At 39.2% G+C, this 20,063-nt stretch overlaps 3 protein-coding genes across 3 annotated transcripts; 1 reads left to right on the forward strand and 2 right to left on the reverse strand.

Moving 5' to 3' along the window:
• Positions 1-113: 113 nt before the first annotated feature.
• c1qa (complement component 1, q subcomponent, A chain) lies at positions 114-5,330 on the reverse strand. The gene is made up of 7 exons (XM_079184060.1): positions 5,250-5,330; positions 4,265-4,456; positions 3,729-3,905; positions 2,994-3,073; positions 1,987-2,103; positions 1,240-1,320; positions 114-491 (listed from the first exon to the last, which is right to left on the reverse strand). The coding sequence occupies exons 2-7, from the start codon at positions 4,425-4,427 to the stop codon at positions 351-353; spliced, it is 759 nt and encodes a 252-aa protein (XP_079040186.1). The 5' UTR covers positions 4,428-4,456; positions 5,250-5,330; the 3' UTR covers positions 114-350.
• A 711-nt stretch (positions 5,331-6,041) lies between these two features.
• On the reverse strand, positions 6,042-8,475 carry LOC306694160 (nuclear factor 7, ovary-like). Its single transcript, XM_079156892.1, has one exon. The coding sequence runs from the start codon at positions 8,231-8,233 to the stop codon at positions 6,863-6,865; it is 1,371 nt and encodes a 456-aa protein (XP_079013018.1). The 5' UTR covers positions 8,234-8,475; the 3' UTR covers positions 6,042-6,862.
• Positions 8,476-11,593: 3,118 nt separating this feature from the next.
• Positions 11,594-19,149, forward strand: dnase1l4.1 (deoxyribonuclease 1 like 4, tandem duplicate 1). The gene is made up of 10 exons (XM_079184664.1): positions 11,594-11,718; positions 14,553-14,638; positions 14,752-14,840; positions 15,748-15,834; positions 16,143-16,252; positions 16,483-16,595; positions 17,137-17,294; positions 17,822-17,918; positions 18,148-18,223; positions 18,838-19,149. Exons 2-10 carry the CDS (start codon positions 14,558-14,560, stop codon positions 19,002-19,004), a joined length of 978 nt encoding a protein of 325 aa, XP_079040790.1. The 5' UTR covers positions 11,594-11,718; positions 14,553-14,557; the 3' UTR covers positions 19,005-19,149.
• Positions 19,150-20,063: the final 914 nt, after the last annotated feature.

Below are 20,063 nucleotides of genomic sequence, written 5' to 3' on the forward strand. Positions count from 1 at the left end.
CAGTGGGAAGACATTTAGGGTTTGGGGAACTTCAACAAAATCGATGGCTGTCGATGAAATCTGTGTGTAATGAAATGATAACTATCATACCTTTAATATAACCACACATAACCCACACTCAATAATACACTTTAATTTTGTTTTAGTTGCTCTTACAGTCAAGATTCAGAGGCGGTTTACATGAGTCAATATGAAGGAAACAGATGAACAAATCTAAAGTTACTAAAGATTCACAAACACTGATGTACATTATACGGTGTTATAGTGAATTTCTCCCTTTAAAAACAGCTTTTGAAAAATGTCAACTTCAATTTTTTGATGCTAAATTCTTAAAGGCAGTCTCAGGTTTTTTAGAAGAGCAGGAAGCCGCTGAAGATGATCCGTTTCTCGTTGCTGTCTTGTGCTTCAGCGTCTTTCTGCTGTTCCTTAAAGGACTCCAGCCAAACCTTCTGTCCGACCGTCAGCTGTAAGACCACGCCGCCCGACATCACCTGAAAAAAACAACACAGACAATTACATGACAAAACGCAGCAGTGGTGGAAGAAGTTCAATACAAAACGTTTTTAACTGGTTATGAAACTGTCTCAGTCTAAAACCTACCAGCGAGTTCAATTCCCGCTAAAATCCGACACATTCTCACAGTGGGTTTAAGCTTCAAACTTTGACGCTCTATGTATCACTTTTGCGTCAGTTTTGCACGTGTCAATATCTGGATGAAGCAGAGGGAGATTTTTTAGTATTAAAAAGAGTATTATTTGTTTTAAGTTATATTTTCGGGTTATATGTCTGATACTGGAGCAGGATCAGCAAAGAGAAAAGGAAAGAAGACGTGGTTTTACATCAATATATGAATTTACATTGGTGGCTAAAACAAAGCTAGCTAACGATTTAGCTAAGTTGAATGTAGCTAACGTTAGTTAAAAAGGTTTTCTGTGATTACGAGCGTGATGACCAACATGCACCAGGCTATCAACAGTAGTTTCTATAAATTTGAAAAGAAAAAACACTTTAGTAAATAAACCTATTTATGACCAAGTTGCTTTTTTTCAAAACAAAAGCATTTGATCAAGCCAGATCAAGATCTTTACGACACGACCGCTTTTGTCCACAGGGGGCGACAAAATCAACACAAAATGAAAGTTCCTTGTAGCTTCTTTAAGTTAAAGTAGAAATACTATAGTCTCAAAACTACAGCCGGTAGAGGGATATTTCTTGCTGTAATAATTCTGTCAAAATTACCTGATCGTTGTTCCTGTTGTAATCACAGAATCCCAGCTTGTCTGTCAGAACGTCACTCTTGATAGCCAGACACACACTGACCTGAAAAACACACAACACACAGAACAACTGAAATGCAGTTTGATAACGGAGCTTTCTGTAGGTGCAGATTATCAGCGGTGGAAAAAGAATTTAGATCCTTTAATTACTTAAAAAGCACTAATACCACACTGTGAAAGTACTCCATGCAAGTAAAAGCCCTGCATTCAGAACCCAACTTAAGTAAAAGTATGAAAAGTACTGAATGTTCCCTGTGTACGTTGCATTTTCTGCTGTAGATGTGTTTAATTTACTGTTGGCTAGTTTTGTCTACAATTAATCTAAAAAATGCATTCTCCAACTGATCCAAGAGGCTTTTTAAAGAGTTTATTTAGCGTAAGAAGTAGGAAAGAAGGCTTTTTACTCTCTATCTCTAACCCTCTATCATTCAGTTTATCAGAAAAATAATTTAATTTCAACTTTTCTTTTGTTGTCACTGGACAGGAAGGGTAAGAAACATTGTAATCTGAACGCAACTAAAGCTGTCAGACAAATGTAGTGGAGCAAAACAGTAAAATTTTCCCTGCTGAGATTTAGTGGAGTAGAAGTATAAAGATGCATAAAAGTAAGTACCTCGACTTTGTACCACATTCCTTGTGCAAAGGTATTGATTACATAAAAATAGCGTTTCTGATCTGTTACGTAGTTTAAAGCTTCAAAATGTGTTACCTTCGCCACAGAGTGGAAGGTGAAGTAATAAACGCCAGCTACTCTGCAGGTGAAGTGACCTGTGGCTGCGTTAAAGTCGTCTGGTGTGTTGACCACGGTTTTCTGGAAGGTTATTATCTGATACACACACACACACACACACACACACATAAAGAACAGTCAAAGATAAATAATGAGCTGATACAATCATAAAAATGTAAAGGAAATAAAGGTAAGATAGTATGATATGAGCAGTGAACAGTTACAAAGGAACTATTTCTTTGATGGTTCCCATGAAAACAGTTGACAATGAGCTCTGTGGATTATCCAGACTAACCGGGACACAATAACTAGAAAGACATCCTACTGTCAGCGGAAGAAGTACTTAGAGTTGTACTTGAGTAAAAGTGTAAAAATACTCTGTTACAAGTAAAAGTTATGCCTTCAACATCTTACTTAAGTAAAAGTCCAAAATGGAGAAGTACTCATCATGCAGATGATCTATCTCAGAATAATATATGTTCTAATATTGTATTATAATTATTGGTGCAATAATGCTTATTTTAAATTACATTATTTTATAGAGGTTATGATTTTACCAGAGGGATTGATAAAGCCTTATCTGTATCCTATAACAATACATCATAGTATATTTATTGATTATATTTTATATTACTAATCTGAATACAAAGGTATCAAATAAATGTAGTGGAGTCAAAAGTACAGTCCCTCTGAGATATAGTGGAGTAAAAGTATAAAGGAGCAGAAAATGGAAATACTTAATGTAAAATTGCTTAAATACTACACAGTTCTTGAGTAAATGTACTTAGTTACTTCCCAGCACTGCTTCTCTCTGCACAGACAAAAAACATTTCAACTGACAGTTTAGCCAATCTGAAAAATTAAACTGCAATGTTTTTTTCTTTTACTCTAGCAGACATCAAATAAAAAATTATTTGTAGACATTTTGCAGATTTTAAAACGTTCCGAAAGAGAGACAGACAGGTGTGATGGACGACGGACTGAACCTGGCCATAGCGAGGATAACTGTTATCAGTTCTGATCACTGAGAAGGCTGAACGACCCTGTTGAGGGGAGAGCTGTCCTCCTAAACCACACCCACACACACACACACACACACACACACACACACAGTCATATTTACGTGACTTTTGGGGACATTGCATTGACTTACATTCATTTCTTGGAGACTTACCCTTGCTGTATAACCCTTACCCTAACTTTAATCCAAGACTTCACCCTAAAAAGTAATGTATAAGCTACGGTAAGTCCCCGCAATGTTTTTGTTTTTTTATCATTGCAGTACCACAAGTGTCCACTGGGACAAATCGGCAGCATGACTGGAATTCTGCTTCAGTTTTTTTCTGCTATGATCCCCTCTAGAAATGAAGTTTTCCCATTTTGTGCAATTCTGGAGAGCTGGTTGTAATTGTTCTTGTTCAGTTGTCACCAAAATAATTTGTTGTGTACATTTTTATTCTGCCCAATATCTCAATGTCTTTCCTCACCCGTCAATACAGAGATTTCATTCTATTGACTTTTAAAATGTATTCTTAATCCTTAAATGCTACTATCTTAAAGTTCCAGCAAACTGAGATAACTCCCATTATGCCTTTTAATTTATTTAATCTGTGTATGATCTGTTTTATTCTTTGTCCTGTCAGATGTTTTTTTTTATTATACATGAGTTAGCATTTTGTATACTGTAAGCTGTCGGGTCAGGTCAGAAGTCGTGTCATTACCTTGGCCGATGCTCTTCCCCGCGGGGCCGGGGCGACCGGGCTCTCCAGGGTCACCTGCTGGTCCCAGATGTCCACGGTACCCTTTAGGACCCATGACCCCTTGAGGGCCTCGACTCCCCCCCTCCCCCCTCAGCCTCAGCAGGACGCCGACATCCACCGGACCGTTGTCCATCACAGCTGGAGACAAACAGGTGAAGGAATCTCTTTTAAATAATTTCTTAAAAATTATTTACACAGGCTTTAATGTGACGTCGTCTTTTTATTGCTTTTATTTTATTTTTGTTATTAATATTTTTATGGTATTGATTGGTAGTTTTATTAATTTGATAATTTATAATTTATGAATACTTGGTTAGATGTAGGAAAAGATCGTGAAATACTTAGTTAGGTTTAGGAAAAGATTGTGAAATACTGCTGTCTTTAACTGTCTAAAATGTAGATTGTATTTCAGTTTTCAGAATGATTAATTCCCCTGTTCTTTGCCTCAGTATAATTAAATGGGAAGATAAAGTTGCATAAAGCTGTCGGTTTGTTACCTGGCGCTCCTTTCTCTCCCTTCACTCCAGGAAATCCATCTCTACCCGGAGCTCCTGCCTCTCCAGCCCGGCCGTCCGTCCCTTTGCAGCTCACATCACATTGGCCGGTCGTCAGAAGCAAAGCCACGCCCACCAGAACCGCCATCCCATAATAACTCTCCATGGTCCAAAACCCAGGATTTAACAATGATGCTTAGAAGACGAAGAAGAAGAAGAAGGTGGTGGCAATGATGGACGACAAAACACAAGAGACGGATGATGAGAAGACACTTCACAAGAAGTTGAATTATTATCAGGGTTGTAGAAACATGTTTTTGATACAAAATATATTTCCAATATAATTAAATTGAATAGTGTAGAGAACTAAATAGACTCAATAGATAGTGTTCCCACGTTGATATTAGCTGAATATAATAACACTTAATAGATATAATATAAAAAACAATGGACACTTTCTGTTCTTTGTGCTGTCAGAGTGGGTCATTTCGTTATCTTTTGATAATAAAGTATTTTTTTTTTTTTTACATTTTTAGAAAGATTGTAGGGTCAGTTAAGTCAATTAATTGATAATGCATTTCTGGATATGTATTCATTATTAAAATGTGTAATTCTTTAATTTAATTGTCCCACAAGGGGAAATCGGAGGGAAGTGGTTTACAAAAAAAGACACAAAAAAGATCAGGATACAGAATTAATTCACACACATAATAAAAAGATAAAGGCGCAATATAAATAGGCAACACAATAGGCAACTACATTTTTACGAATTGAAATAATCCCATTAGTTTTCACATTATAGATGTTTTAATTTAGCTGCAAAGAGATAATCTGTCACAGTGATCGTTCAGTTAACTTTATCTTTACATTATGTCATGTTTACGTTGTGTTGTGTTGTTTTGCTGCTGTAAAGTTGTTGATACTGTCTTAATGTTGACAGAAAAGCATAAACACGTATTGAATGTTGGAAGACATTATTTTTACTCACCAGTCGACTTCTCTGTCTCACCAGCGGAGACGAGGAGCTGCGAGGAAAAGACGGGATTTCCTCTTTTGGTGAACAGATCAAGACTTCTTATTAGACTCGACACACACACACACACACACACGAATACATAAAACATCAGAAAGGAAATGAAACTTGCGAACTAACAGAAAGAAAGATTGATTGTTGAAAGTGGCTGGTTCATGATCTTGGGCCAATTTAACAAAGATATTTTAGACCCGTCTGTTGTGTAAAAGCAGGTTAAATTTGTTTAATGCAATTTAAAGTAATAATCTCAAAACTTTTTTTGTTAAATAAATGTCTGATGAGAGCCTTTACATTTGTGTAACAAGGAAAAATCTCAAGCGGCGACAGTGTTTGGATCTCTGGTCAGTGAGATCAATTAGCATTTATCTTACTTATTTAAACGTATGTGACGCAGACAGAGACGGCAGTAATCTGTTTAGATTACATTTGACTCGACTTTATTGTCCTTGCAGTTGAGTCGAGACAACAAAATGCAGTTAGGCTTCAACCAAAAGTGCTAAAAGCATCTGATGTTGCAACGTAAATTATAAATTGTGAGCGCCCTCATGTGGTTATATGATGCAATAATAGCAGACTGTTATTGTCCCCCATAGTGGATCAGCTTCTTTGACTTTATGACTTCATGGCTCAGTAACTGTTATCTGACTCGTGGTGAGACACCACAGGATCTCACTATCAGGAACTCAGTAACGAACACAAGAGAGATTGGATTTTCTTCAGTTCATGCAGATTTATTTGCATCACAAAGTATAGAAGTAAACCGAGCTGTCCGGAGCGAACTCACTTCACAATAGCATTGTTCATTACTTTATACCTCCATTCTACCCTCCCCCGTCCCCCTTCGGAGATGTCCTCTGAACTTTCACCTATCAAGTTACACTGTGTACCTTGGACAAGTCATAACAGAGGGTTTTTTGATTAGCCACAGTCTCCTTCCAGACTCGTCGTCTCCCTATTCCGCCTCTGGCCGCCCGTCACAGCGACCGGCTCCTTTTCTTCCCCTGCGTTAGAAATCTTGCCCTACTTGTTTATCTACGTCATCCCCCCTCTATCTCTCTTCACCCGGGCTCCAAGTCCGCTATACTAGACTCCCTGTCTCAGTGGCGTGAATAACATATGACAATGATACCGACCAATATCACAGGATGAATGTGAATATACATGGATACATTTCAAATTATGGATATGATTGATTTTACACAAATACATTTTTCTCCCACAAAATCAATATTTATCTACACGCAGCAATTCTGAGATACAATAAAAAAGTGTCTTCTGAATTTATGTTTTTCCAGTATTTCCATTTTCTGATTCTTTATACTTCTACTCAACTAAATTTCAGAGTGAAATATTATGCTTTTACACCACATTTATATGAGTGAAAACATATAAGTTATATAAAATAGACACATTGTTAAACCTTTTTGTAAAAAAAAACAGTATCTAGTTGGATTTACATTCATCAGCTTGATACAACTTCACTGGGAATTTTTGTGGCAAAACTGCTTTTAATCATGAGACTGCATCTCTGTGCATCATTTATAATCATCTCTAGAGCTTTTATTTTCTTAGATCTCGCCCTGTAATATCTTCAGTGGGAGTTTATTCCAAGTGTTAAAGTATGGAAACATCCTCTCAGTGAATCTGTGTGTGAAGGTGTGTATGTGTGTGTTAGTATCAGGATCAGTGAACGACAGCTTTTCTTTGTCCCAGTCCAGATGAACTCTGATCCTCTGGAGCTTCTTCTTCACTGAGAGAGCAGTTTGTGGATGTGACGGGGAGACTGCTGTGTATTTACCTTCATAAAACCCTATTCTACACAATCCAGACTTTATGCCTCCTTTCCTTTGGACAGATTCTGCTGCCACACCCACAAACCAGTCTGTGTTGTCCTGAACATCAACGTCCCAGCTGTGAGTCCCTGACTTAAACCCCTCAGAGCCCAGAACAATACAAAAACAGTCAAACCTCTCTGTGTTTTCAGGAAGCTTCTGTCTCTGTCCTGCTCTCACACTAGTCAGATCTTCAGACAGGATGAGTTCTGGATGAGCTGTGTTTGGATCCAGAATCACAGGAGTGTAGGAGACCATGTCCTTCATCTTGTTCCAGATGTTGAAGGCCAGGTTGCCCAGGTGTTTGGCCTCGTCTATCAGAGCTCCTGAGGGCAGCTGTGGATCCTCCAGCAGGGGGCGCTGCTGGACTCTTTCCACTGCAGCCTTGTAGTTGTTCAGGAATGAGACGTCTTCAGCTCTCAGCTCGTCCTCTGTGGCTCTGACTGTGTCTGAAAGAGCTGCTATCTCTCTGCTCAGAGCCTCCATCTTCTCCTTCATCATCTGACTCTTCTGCTCCTCTTCCTCCCTCAGTGCAGCCATCCTGGCCTCCTCTTCCTCCTCTAGAAACTGGTGAAGCTTCTTAAACTGCTCCTTAATCTGCCTCTCTGTGTGTCGGGCCTGGACCTTCATGTGTTCTGCTGTTTGATCACAGTTTCCTTTAACTTGTTCAAAGAGCTTCAGTTTCTCCTTTAAGAGCTTCAGGGAGTTCTGGATCTCCTCTTTGTGATCCTCTGCAGCTTCATCGATGGGTCTGAATGTGTGGTTTATGTGTGTTTTTGAATCTCTGCAGACGAGACACACCGGCTGCTGATGGTACAGACAGAAGAGTCTGAGTTTCTCAGAGTGCAGACTGCAGAGAGTCTCTGAAGCTCTCTGATCTCTCTCCAGTGAAAAAGACTCACAAAGATTCTTTAAAACCAGGTTACAAGGTGGATCAGTCCTCGATGATCGTCTCTTACATACCGGACATTCCTGTAGTAGTTTCTCTGCCCACCAGTTCTTCAGACAGTCTCTACAGAAGCTGTGGCTACACGACAGAACAACAGGATCTTTAAAGACGTCACTGCAGACAGAACAGCAGAGATCCTCCTCTGATCCGAGAGACATTTTTTCTCTGAGTGACGCTGGAAACACAGCAGGCAGAAAGCTAAACAGGAAGTCAGACAACCGGGGCTCCTTTGCCCTCTGCAAAAGCTCCTTGAAAGGTTACATTCAATCTGAGTTGTTTGTTAAAATTCACAGAACGTGAATGCAGTCAGCAGCAGGTTAAAGCTGCACTACTCACAAAAAAGTCCTGCTGCAGAGCTTTTTTTCTCGCTCAGGGGGAGTTGTGGGTCTGAAAGAGGAGAGGTTGTTATTGTCCGTGTCAGAGCGTGTCAGATCCTGGTCTGTCTGTTTCCTGGTTCATTTCAGTCGAGTTGGAGGTGGAGCTCTGTGTCTGACCGCTGGACCGTTATGTAATAAATATTTTAGTTATTTATTAATCAAGGACAGCAACACAACATAATCTCTTACTCCTTCTTATATTGTGCATCCAGTAAGCAATGAAAGAGTATTTATTTATCATCGCTTACCAAGTATTGTAGGTAAAACACCAACATTTAAAGCATGTCCATATCTAATTACATTAAATCACAGAAGCTGTGTCTGCGTGACAGCATCTTTTTAAACATGTCAATGCCATTTTCTCCTTCGATGAATCCAAACTGTCACACTGCATCATTGTCCACATACCTTTCGTGGGAAGAGCGCTAAGATAATACGACGAGTTGCGTCTTGCTGGCAGTCCGTGTCTCTGGTGTAAATGTAAAAACACACATGAAACCAAATACGTTTTTTTTTTGTTTTCCACTATCACAGGTCACGACAAGAAATTTGGTGTAAAACGATATCAAGTGTTCTGTACGGAAGTCTTCAGCCCGCACGGCATGGTTTCAAAACACAGAAAAACACATTAAATACAAAACAATACGGTACACAAAGGTGAGTCACTGAGGGGGAGTGAAGAAGAAATCAGTACTAATAGAAACCATGAATTGTGTAAATAGAGCATAAACCGGTCCTACTGTACTAACTCAGTAGAGCGCAGACCTCAGTATCATGGCAGCTCGTGAAATAGTCACAAAAATCCATCTGTTGGTTTCATACATGGACACAAGGCGTCTGATTTCCTGGTGTTGCTCAGGACTTTGAACCACAACACCAGTTTACCTAAACGTAGCTTTTCAAGTCCAATCCATGATGTTTGTTGGTTTTTTAAACCTAACTAAAGTGGTTTCGTTGCCTGAACCTAACTTTCTTTTTGTTGTATTGTGTGACAAAAAAAAAACAGACAATTTGTGTCGCTTGTATTATATTGGATTTCGTGATCGTAGGTTTCTCGTGGTGTACATAATGAGTCGATACGGAACAATTAGTTCTGTCACAACTCAGTCCGTCATGCCTGGTTTTGTTTTGTCTCTCCTGTCAGTTCACATCCAGTCCCTCCGGCCTCTGATTGATTCCCTTCACCTGCAGCCCTTTACCTCGTTAGTCCTTCTGTGTATTTACACCGGTGCAGCTGCTCTCGTTTTCTACTAGATTGTCTAGTGTTTTGGGGTTTTTTTGCCTTTAGCTTTAGAGCATTTACTTCTGTTATTCTTTCCTGACCTTTTGGAGGTTGGATTCCCTTCGCCTGCCCTCTTCTGATTTGTTTGCTGATTACCTGGTTTGACACTTTGCTCGTCTTTGGATTTGCAAACTTTGAGGTAAACCACTTCTACCTGAACCTGCGTTTGTGTGTTGTCTGCCTCTAGTTGTAACAAATTCATCTTTGGTATCTTTGAATCGACACAGTGACCACGTTCGTTAGTTGTTCCTGATGAATATTAATCAGTCAGCTCATTGTTCAGCGGTCTGACTTTACTATTTTATTTCACTCTCACTGCTTTCATATCAACAAAGCAGCATCTTGACTTTTTTTTTTTTTTTAGCAAACAAGCTAAAAAAAACAACACTTAGTCTGTTCTAATCCTTAGGAATAAAGTGGCATATTCAAAAGATACAGGAGTTAAAAAAAACTTTTTAATAGAAAGTACTTTTCAGTTTATTTAGTCAGAAAATAACTTAATTGGGTCAATTTTAAATCTGCCATACAAATACAGAATGTTGGCACTGGAGACGGATATTTCAAAAGAGAGCTGAAAGAGTGATATTTGATTTAAATTCATCTGGTGACACCAACGCAATCAATTATATTCTATTACGTGTTATTATTGGTTTAGGGGAGACACCTCTGGCAAAAATATAGTTTTTCATCCACTGATCTGACTAGTGGAAAGAAAATACACATTCAGGTGTTTATTTTACTACTTTTGTTTATTTGCGTCTGTAGATTTTCCTAAATTCACCAAATGTTACCATTAGATAACTCCTCATCTGCACATTTGTCATGTTTAAACATTTTAGAAAACCTTAATGTACGTAATTAACTTGACATGAGATCTATTTGATTTTTTTAAAAATGTTATCACGTTCCCCTGCAGTGTCTCCGCTTGAGAATAAACTTTATTGATCCCCGGGAGGAACTTAACCGTCTGTCAATCACCACCATGAAGTCATTTAAATTAGCCCCACCTTTTACCAGCTGTCACCAAAAGTCATGAACACATGAATCTAATATAAATACACAGCAAACCGGACAAGTAACCCTCTCACACGCACAGTGTATCATGCTGCAATTATGGTGATTATTTTGGTAAATATTAACCAAACGTGTGTTTTCTTTTGCTCTATATGGAGACGGCATACATTAAAATGAATGATGACAATGTGGTGCCGAGCCGCAGCTCATGAGCCAGACTCCTGGAGCTCAGTGGCTCGGTGACGGCATGCTCAGGCGTCTCCGTGTGTCGTTTATTTTTTATGTCTCGTCGTCTGAGAAATAGAACATAAAAACAATCGTAAAGCAAAGCACGTGTTTTTAATAACTGTGAGAACTCCCCAACTTAATCCCAGAGAGAAATCTGTCGCACAACTCTGTTTTGATTCAGTATTTTTCTTATTAAATGTGCGCTTTGACGACCTAAAACACCATTCAAGCATTTATTATATCACATTAGGTTTATGTGAATGTAGGGCCGCTACACAAACAGTAATATCGCACGTATCTCTGCTGAGCCACAAAGATGAGGCAAACGTCGTCTCACACACATTTTAGTGCATTTTACTTCTGGTTTCTTTTGTTTTTTTATAGATAATGAAGACCAGATGAAATCTTCTCTCTCTCACTCACTCACTCACACACGCACACATTTTTTTTTTTTTTTTTTTTTTTTACACACAACATGAAAACATCTGAAGGGCGGGACACTTGTTTTGTTTTCTCTCTTTCTCATTCCAGCTTCTGCTATTGGTTGGCTTTCAACCAATCACGTTGCCTGTGTTCACCTTATATGAAATGCTTTACCTCCTCTGCAGTGGCTTTAGATCGAAGAGCTTTTCACTGTGAAGTCCATGAGGTTTCCTTTCCTCTTGCTTCACTTTATTTAATCCTTATTATTATAAACAAATCGGATCTAAAAGGGTCACAGCAGAGTCTCCTCGTCCTGCAGGTGAGAAACAACTTGTTTTTGTTTTTTCTCTCACGCTCAGCTGAATACTTGAGAGGCTTTACACGTCATTTAGACAATGAAACATCTGTAGGCCGTAAATCAACAGGTAGCGCAGACGTGAGGAACCAGGAGTTCACTTTGTTTCATGTTTTCATTACTCAAACCCTTCAGTTAAACATGCTGAAACTACAATAGAACAACCGACTACGTAAAAGTAAAGTGACTGTAAACACAGACAAGCATAAGCAGTAAGCACACATTTACTAGAGTACTACTTGTGTACACATTTGAGGTACTTCTGCTTTACTTGAGCATTTGTCTAACCGCTTTAGTTACTTTTCAGATTACATTATTTCCTTCCTGTCCAGTAAAAAGTGAATGTTTGTGATAAACTGAAGGATGAAGTGTTTCCTTTTGTGTTGAGAAAATCCTCCGACTCCTTAAACTAAATAAACTCTTTAAAAAGCCTCTTGGATCAGCTGGAAGATGCGTCGTCTCAAAGCTGAAAACAGGCTGTTTCTCTTTTTAGAGATGCGTGGTTCTCACAGGAACATGTGACTATGATAAAGAATATGACGCATTACTGTAGAACGAATAGCCAACAGGATACAAAGGAGTTAACATGCAACATACACATTAATGCTGCAGTTATATTAAAACACTGACATGGGAACATTTTCCTGCACAATGAGTACGTATTCTTTTCATACTTAAAACTTCGTACTTTTACTTAAGGTTTTGAATTCAGGACTTGTAGTGGAGTATTTCTCACAGTGTGGTTTTAGTACTTTTACTGCAGTAAAGGAACTTGTGGGTTTTATAGTGAGAGCAGACAGGATGTCACCAGCAGGTAGAAACTTCAATTGCAACACCGATGTCTGATCGCAGTGTTTTCAAAGACGTCATCATGTGTTCTGAAGAAACCAAAGTGTGTGTGTGTGTGTGTGTGTGTGTGTGTGTGTGTGTGTGTGTGTGTGTGTGTGTGTGTGTGTGTGTGTGTGTGTGTGTGTGTGTGTGTGTGTGTGTGTGTGTGTGTGTGTGTGTGTGTTTGTGTTCCGCTCCACTGAGCGCCTGGCTGAATAACATGACAAGTTGTACAACCTCCACAACACTTTACAAAGGATTTAGAGGTTAAGCACCTGTCGAACCACAACGACCAGTTAAACTCTATTCTCATGTTCCTCTGCGGGAACAGTTGAATACGTACGATAACATGTCAGAGAATCATGTAAAATGCTTGTTTCCCGGAGCCTAAAGTGAAAAAACTGCAAATATTACCAGATACCTTTTTGGCTTAAATTATTAAATAGAATTTCCTTCTAATCGTTTTTAGCGTTTCTATATTAATGTTTCTCTTAATTTATCCATCTTCTGTTTGTTATTCTTAGTAGATCTGAAGAATAATCTTAAAGCTAATCCATTTATTACAGGACTTCCTTATAATGTAATCATGATAAAGAATAATTGAAACACAGCTGGTGATTTACAGTCATTTAATTGTATGAATCAGGTACCAATAAGATATTTACCAGTTCATAAAAGTACTTAAGCGTAGTTGCAGTTAATGAATTAATTAAGTGTATAAATCTTGGTAAAGTACTGTAAACCTCCTCTGAGCTCAGCTACAGTCGGTGTCTCCAGCTCCACATTCAGCCACGATGACTCGAACACAGTCGATGTCACAGCTGTTTAAAAACTAACCGGACAGCTGATAGTTTACTGCGTGCTGCCGGCTGTGTGTGTGATCTACTAAAAGAGCTTTGTCCTCTTTGACTGACAGCACTGATTACAAGTCAAAACCCTTAATTACATTACATTTATATCCCAATAACTTCCTGTGGTGAGACATTGTCCCCCGGCTGTTGTTGCGTAATGCTGTATGTGGACGTGCTGCTGCCTGGCTGGTGATGTTGTAAAACAAAGTCATTTTAATGAGTTTATTCTATTAAATGATTTATGTTGAAGGATTGATCTCTTCTATGAGGCAGCTATTTCATTCACTAACGCTGTTAACGTGGACTTTTTAGCAAAAAACTGATAACGTGAGATTTAAAAAGCTCCGCTACTACTAATGTATACATACAGTATGTTTATGTGGATGTTTTCTTTTATATCTATTGTTTTCATTCTATATGAATCTGTCATGTTCATGTTACAATTGCTTGTTTTGTCCAAAAGGAAACGCTCCTAAACTCAAATAAATATTCCACTTTAAGAGGCTGGAACTTAAAATAGTTTTGTCAGTGTTGCTTAAAAAATGATTTGAATAATCAAAATACATTTTCTGTCATCGTTCCAGCTCTACAGATGTTTCTCTTCTGTTTATTATTCTTTTCCTGGTAGAACAAATTTAAACCTAATCGGTTGTAGCCATAATAATAGTTGATAGTTGATAACCGTGTATTTTCATTGTATCTGACGTGTGTTTCAGTTAATACTTTACAATTTATGGATGTAATTAAATCAACATCATGTTTTTTTGTTTTCATGTTTTTTTTGTTACTTCCCTGAAGAAATAGATTAAAAACACACTGCTGTATGAAGTCAGACTTGTGAAACTTGGTCCCAACAGTATTTAATCTTTATAGCTTGTACTTATACTAAAAACAAGCCTTTTTTCTGTCTCTACAATGTGTATTTTGTTACCTGAACCTCAGCGAGTTGAATGAGTGAGACGCCAGTGACGCAGCTGCTATTAAAGCGCGTACACGCGCGCGCGCACACATGCAGAGTAATTCCACACATGCCTGTGCATGTTCAGAAACAAAGAGACAGAAGTGCCGATAACATCTCCCTTCTCTGTCTGTCTCGCTTTTTTTATGTTTTCTGTGCAGCAATCATGAAGATAGCATCGTTTAACATCCAGAAGTTTGGAAGGAACAAAGTGTCAGACCCAGATGTCCTCAATATCCTGATTAAGGTAACTATGACCAGTGTAAATACACACACAGAAACATTTTACAAACACAAGAAAGGACTTTCCACACGGTCACCTGTTACCTTCCCCCCCCCCCCCCCCCCCCCCCCCCCCAGGTCGTGTCTCGATACGACATCATTGTGATCCTGGAGGTGGTGGACATCAGTGGAGATTCTGTAAAAACCTTCCTGGATGCACTCAACAAGTGAGCACCAGCTTTCTTTCTGTATTTTTATTATTATTATATCAGACGGCAACAGTGCCTTAAACCTGCATTCTCTCCAATGACCAGCAGGGGGCGACTCCTCTGGTTGTATAGAAGTCTATGAGAAAATGACTCTACTTCTCTCTTGATTTATTACCTCAGTAAACATTGTAAACATGAGTTTATGGTCTCAATCTCTAGTTTCAAGTCTTCTTCAACACAGCATGATGTTCATTTAGTAAATGATGGTCCATTTAGAGTCACACAGACCATAAAGCAGGGGATGCTTTAGGGCGGGGCTACACGGTGATTGACTAATATGGTAACTTCCGTTTACTGGTTGCAAAAAGCCAAGATGGCGACGGCCAAAATGACGAACTCGAGGCTTCAAAACTGCAGTCCACAAACCAACAGGTGACGTCACAACAAGTACGTCCACTTCTTACAGTGTATATACAGGCTATGTATTAGATCTGGAAGTCATTTTCCTGTAACTTCTAGCAAACACGAATAAGAGTCGAGATCAACAGAGTCAAGTGGCTCAATGAGGCGGATGATTGGCAAAATGGCCAAAAAACTAATGTTAGGATGCTAACATTTTCACAATGACGATGCAGAACCAGTTTAGTGTGAAGCATTAAACACCAAGTACAGAGGCTGATGGGAATCTCATTATTTTTGGTCAAAAACCAAAGTATTGGTCAAATAAAAATGTTGATAAAAAAATAAAGTGATCACCAAAGTTTGGAACCAGATTTTCCAGCTGTGCGTGTTTGTGTGTTAGAAATGCTAGATTTGAATTAGATGTGGAATGGGGCCAAGCAGATACAGAAAAGTAAAGATGTTTGATCTAACTTTGAAGCTATGTGTCAGGGGACATTATATGAACGTCTGTATGTCTGTCTAGAGTCAACAGGAAGCATCACTACACCCTGAAGATCAGCAGTCGCCTGGGCCGAACACGCTACAAGGAGCAGTTCATGTTCCTGTACAGGTGAGCGTTCACCTGCAGCGGATTCCTGAGCTGAGCTATAAACAGAGTTGGGAACCTATACAGCGGTTCAAAGACATTCCTGATCTTCATACGTGGTTAACGCTGGGTTAGCTTTACATTAAGCCTCTGAACAGTAGCGGATGAATACTGATCATTTGAGCTGCCACACTTTTCTTTATCCTGGTCTTTTTAATTCATTCCCAAAAGAGAAGCATACCTCTGATTGCAGGGACATAAACCTACTCAGCTGATCATTCGGAAGCTGCATAACCAAAATACAATGTATTCATTAACGTGTGTGTGTGTAGGGATGACTTGGTTGATTTGGTGGGCTCCTACCAGTTTGATGACCAGGTCGAGGGAGGAGACGTTTTCGCTAGAGATCCCTACATCCTGCGATTCAGATGCCTCAATACAGGTAAAAAAGAGTTGGTCTACATCCTGGTTGTTCAGGGGCACAGGTACAATTATATAAAAGTCCTCTAAATTTAAAATAACTTAAAGCAAGATATTAAAAGGATACTGGTTAGGCCCCTCATCAGTGTGTTACTCGTATGAGACAGACTTAACCCTGTTTAGGATTTGGAATTGGGTTTAGGGTTAAGCTTTGGTGTAACTCTAATCAATGTGTGTGTGTGCCCACTACAGTGCTGAAGGACCTGGTCATGATCCCAGTTCACACCAAACCAGATGACTCGGAGAAGGAGTTGGACGAGCTCTACGATGTCTTCGAGCACGTCAAGAAGAAGTGGAGGACCGACGTGAGGACACGACGGGATTAATACGCTGACTGCTGCGATGCACTGACCGATTTCCCAATAAAAACATATTCTAATTCAGTGATTCACAAACAGGGCTTCCAGTAGCACAGATGGAGGAGCTGGACTTATTTGGCAGAAATACATAAATTAAAATTCTCGCTCTCGCTCTCTATGAAAGTCATGGCCAAACAGTTGAAATAGTCAATGTTGTCTAAAAACAGTTGAAATAGGTTGGTATACAAGTCATTGAAATAGTTAAAATAATGGAAAGATAGCAGTAGCATTGGGTGAAATATTTTAAAGTAACGGATAAATGGCTGAAACGTCCAGCGTCTGCAACTGAATGCAAGCTCAACCAAACTGACCTAAATTGACAGTATAATACACTTTTCTATAAATAATAGCGTCAGTCGTCAAATTTCTGACAGCAAAGACGTGAAAATAATGTTAAAATGCTTTACCTGTCAGAAACTGTACAACTCTTTAATAATTCATCCAAAGAACAACGTATTGAACTCGACATCGGGCCTCTGTTCTCCAGAACGTGATGATCCTGGGCGACTTCAACGCGGACGGCTTGTACGTCTCCAGGAGTGAGATGAAGGGCATCCGCATCCGTATGGACAAGAACTTCCACTGGCTGATCGGAGACGACGTCGACACCACGGCGAGCAACCGAAACGACCACACATACGACAGGTACGCACACAAACGCACAGGTCAAAAGTGGTGTTTATTTGAATGTTATATTTACTATTTACTGTCCAAAGTACAGTAATTAGAATTAGCTCCACAGGGTACCACTTAAAACAAATAATACTGTTCTTAGTTATTATGAGCAGTTAACTTAGCTTAGCACAAAGAGTAGAAACGGTTTAACATAGCCAGGTCCTCTTTAGTTAGCTTTATGCTAAGCTAAGCCAACTGGCTGACCGGTGTAGCTTTAAATATAATTGGCATTTGTATCTTTTCATTTAAGTTTCAGCGAAAGAGTGTTTCCCAAAACTGTCAAGCTATTTCTTTAAATTGGCTGAAATAAATAAAAAGTAACTGTTTTTAAAAATTATTTACTTTTCAATGTTGTGTTTTAAATCTTTTCTTCTAAGTTTTGTTTGTTTGCTTAAATGTTGCTGTTTTGTGGGTCTAGATTAATTAATGAACAAAGAACAACCTAAAGTATAACTTGGGTAATATGAGTAAAATACACACTGTATGTCTCTCTGCAGGATAGTGGTTTACGGAGATGACATGGTCCAGGCTATCGTTCCGAACTCTGCCAAAACCTTCAACTTCCAGAAGGCATATCGACTCAGCGAAGAACAGGCAGGCCTGAAATGAATTATTGTGCTGTTGTTACGAGCCTTAAGGTTTTTATCACACCTGCAGTTTGTTTTCTCCTTTATTATGGAGCAGCATCTACTTCTTATTATTTTAATTGTGTTTATGTGGTTAATATACCAGTGCTCATAAAAAACATTACTCTTCACATGGTGGCGTGATCATCTGGGGAGCATGAAAATGTTTTAGCTTATCAAACAATTATGTTTTTCAGGCTCTGAAGGTGAGCGACCATTACCCTGTGGAGGTGGAGCTGAAGTCCACGACTACCAGAGCACACGAAGACGATGGTAACCAGCACAATTATACTCTTACTTATGATGTACTACTATTAACACTAAGTACACAATCAATATTTAGTTCAAGTAAAAAGATGCTAAACCTCCACTCAACTATTTGTATTTTAGAGACAAACTAAACAGCATTTACATTTTTTTTTCTCGACAACTGACAAATTCATTGGACATCACATGGTTGTTTGGCCATGTTGAGAACCATGTTTCATATTTATTAGATACCTTGCAGAGATACTAAATGTATGAGATCTACCCCTTTGTTCAAATGTTGAGTTTCTGGTTCCAGTACTATCTTATAGAATCCTTTTTTCAGTTACTGATATCTGTGTTAAGATATAAAAATGACAATTTGCTGTCTAACTGGGTTTCTTGTGTTGGGATTAAACAAAATAAATGTAATAAATTAGCTTTGGAGCAGCCAGAGCCAGGCTTCCCTGTGTCTAAGCTTTATGCTATGCTACGCTAACCGGCTGCTCGCTGTTGTTTTACAAATTTAAAGCGTGCAATTAATCTCTGCAAGAAAGTAAATCATTTACCCAGAATATATTCCTAGCCCGTGCTTGTATGGCTGCAGGACTCAGTGGATTATGCGGGTTTTTTTCATGCAGATCTTGAACTGCCGCACAAGCCGAAGCTGCCGCGGCTCGTTGACGAGGACGAGGATCTGCTGGAGCTGAAGAGAGGAAACCTGCTGCTGAAGAAGGAGAAGCTCGGCCTGGAGATCCAGATGCTCCGGCTGAAGATAGCCAGCATGAACCGCAGAGATGAACTTTAAAACTCTAACCCCGTCACCACCTACAGAACCACTAGAGTGCACTGTACCTCCTTACCTCACCTATAGAACTCTTCTCAGTTCGTGTTTTGACTGAATCAAGCTATCAGGTTGTCTGTCTTGTTGAAATAAATTAAAACTGGCTATTTTGTTACTTAAATTCTTTGACTGATTCTTCTACATATTTGATTCTTGACACAAACTAAGTGTGACCCGACAGGTTTGGGCGCTATGAAGCCGGTGCCTTCACTTGACTAACTACTCATTTGGTCCAAAATCCAGCAGACGAGGCCGCAGCGTCTTCAGTGAAACTCTTCAAACGCCGGCGACGACTGAAACGTTTTATTTGATGTTATCCCGACCTGTGAGAGGCAGTCTACTGTAATTCCAAGACATATCCTCCCGTTCGTCACAGACTGGCTGTGAGTTTTAATACCTACTACGTTAAGTACGGCAGAAAAAGATTTAGCGTGTCCTAATAGTACGTCAAACACCAGGATGTTTACTGCATCAGGTCGCAGGATGTGAACCCACAATTCCACAAAAAGTGACTGTTTTATCATCATCTGCTAACGTGTTCTGTTAAATGTCCCGTTTTTAAAAAAATATCCTGTTTTGGTAATTTTCTGAACTATTGTTTCACAAAATGTTTGAAAAGGAACACTTACCAAAAACCAAAGGCCTCCAGGAAGCCTGAATTGTGAAATGATATTTCTGCTGGAGTCTGGCTGGTGGTAAAAGGGATCCGGGTAGAAGGTTTGGCCGAGGAGTAGAACTGGCTGCAGCAGGTTCTAGTTGGTTCTGGCAGGCTGGAGTTTTAGAACTCTTATTGTACCTGAAACTACTCTGCATGTGTCAGTGAGCTGAGTTCACTTCCATCTTATTCATGGTTTTTGTTCCTGCTCATAAAAGTGTCCTTTTCAGCTTTCTGCTCTTACATTTGTTCATATCTGAGCTCAATATGCCAGCTAGATATGAATATGGACTCGAGGGAAGTCTCAATGTTCTTTGCAGAAGTGTCATCAGGAAAGACGTGTTTGGCCTCAAGGATAAACATTGAAT

Source organism: Pholis gunnellus (genome assembly GCF_910591455.1).
Source record: "Pholis gunnellus genome assembly, chromosome: 3".
Lineage (NCBI taxonomy): Eukaryota > Metazoa > Chordata > Actinopteri > Perciformes > Pholidae > Pholis > Pholis gunnellus.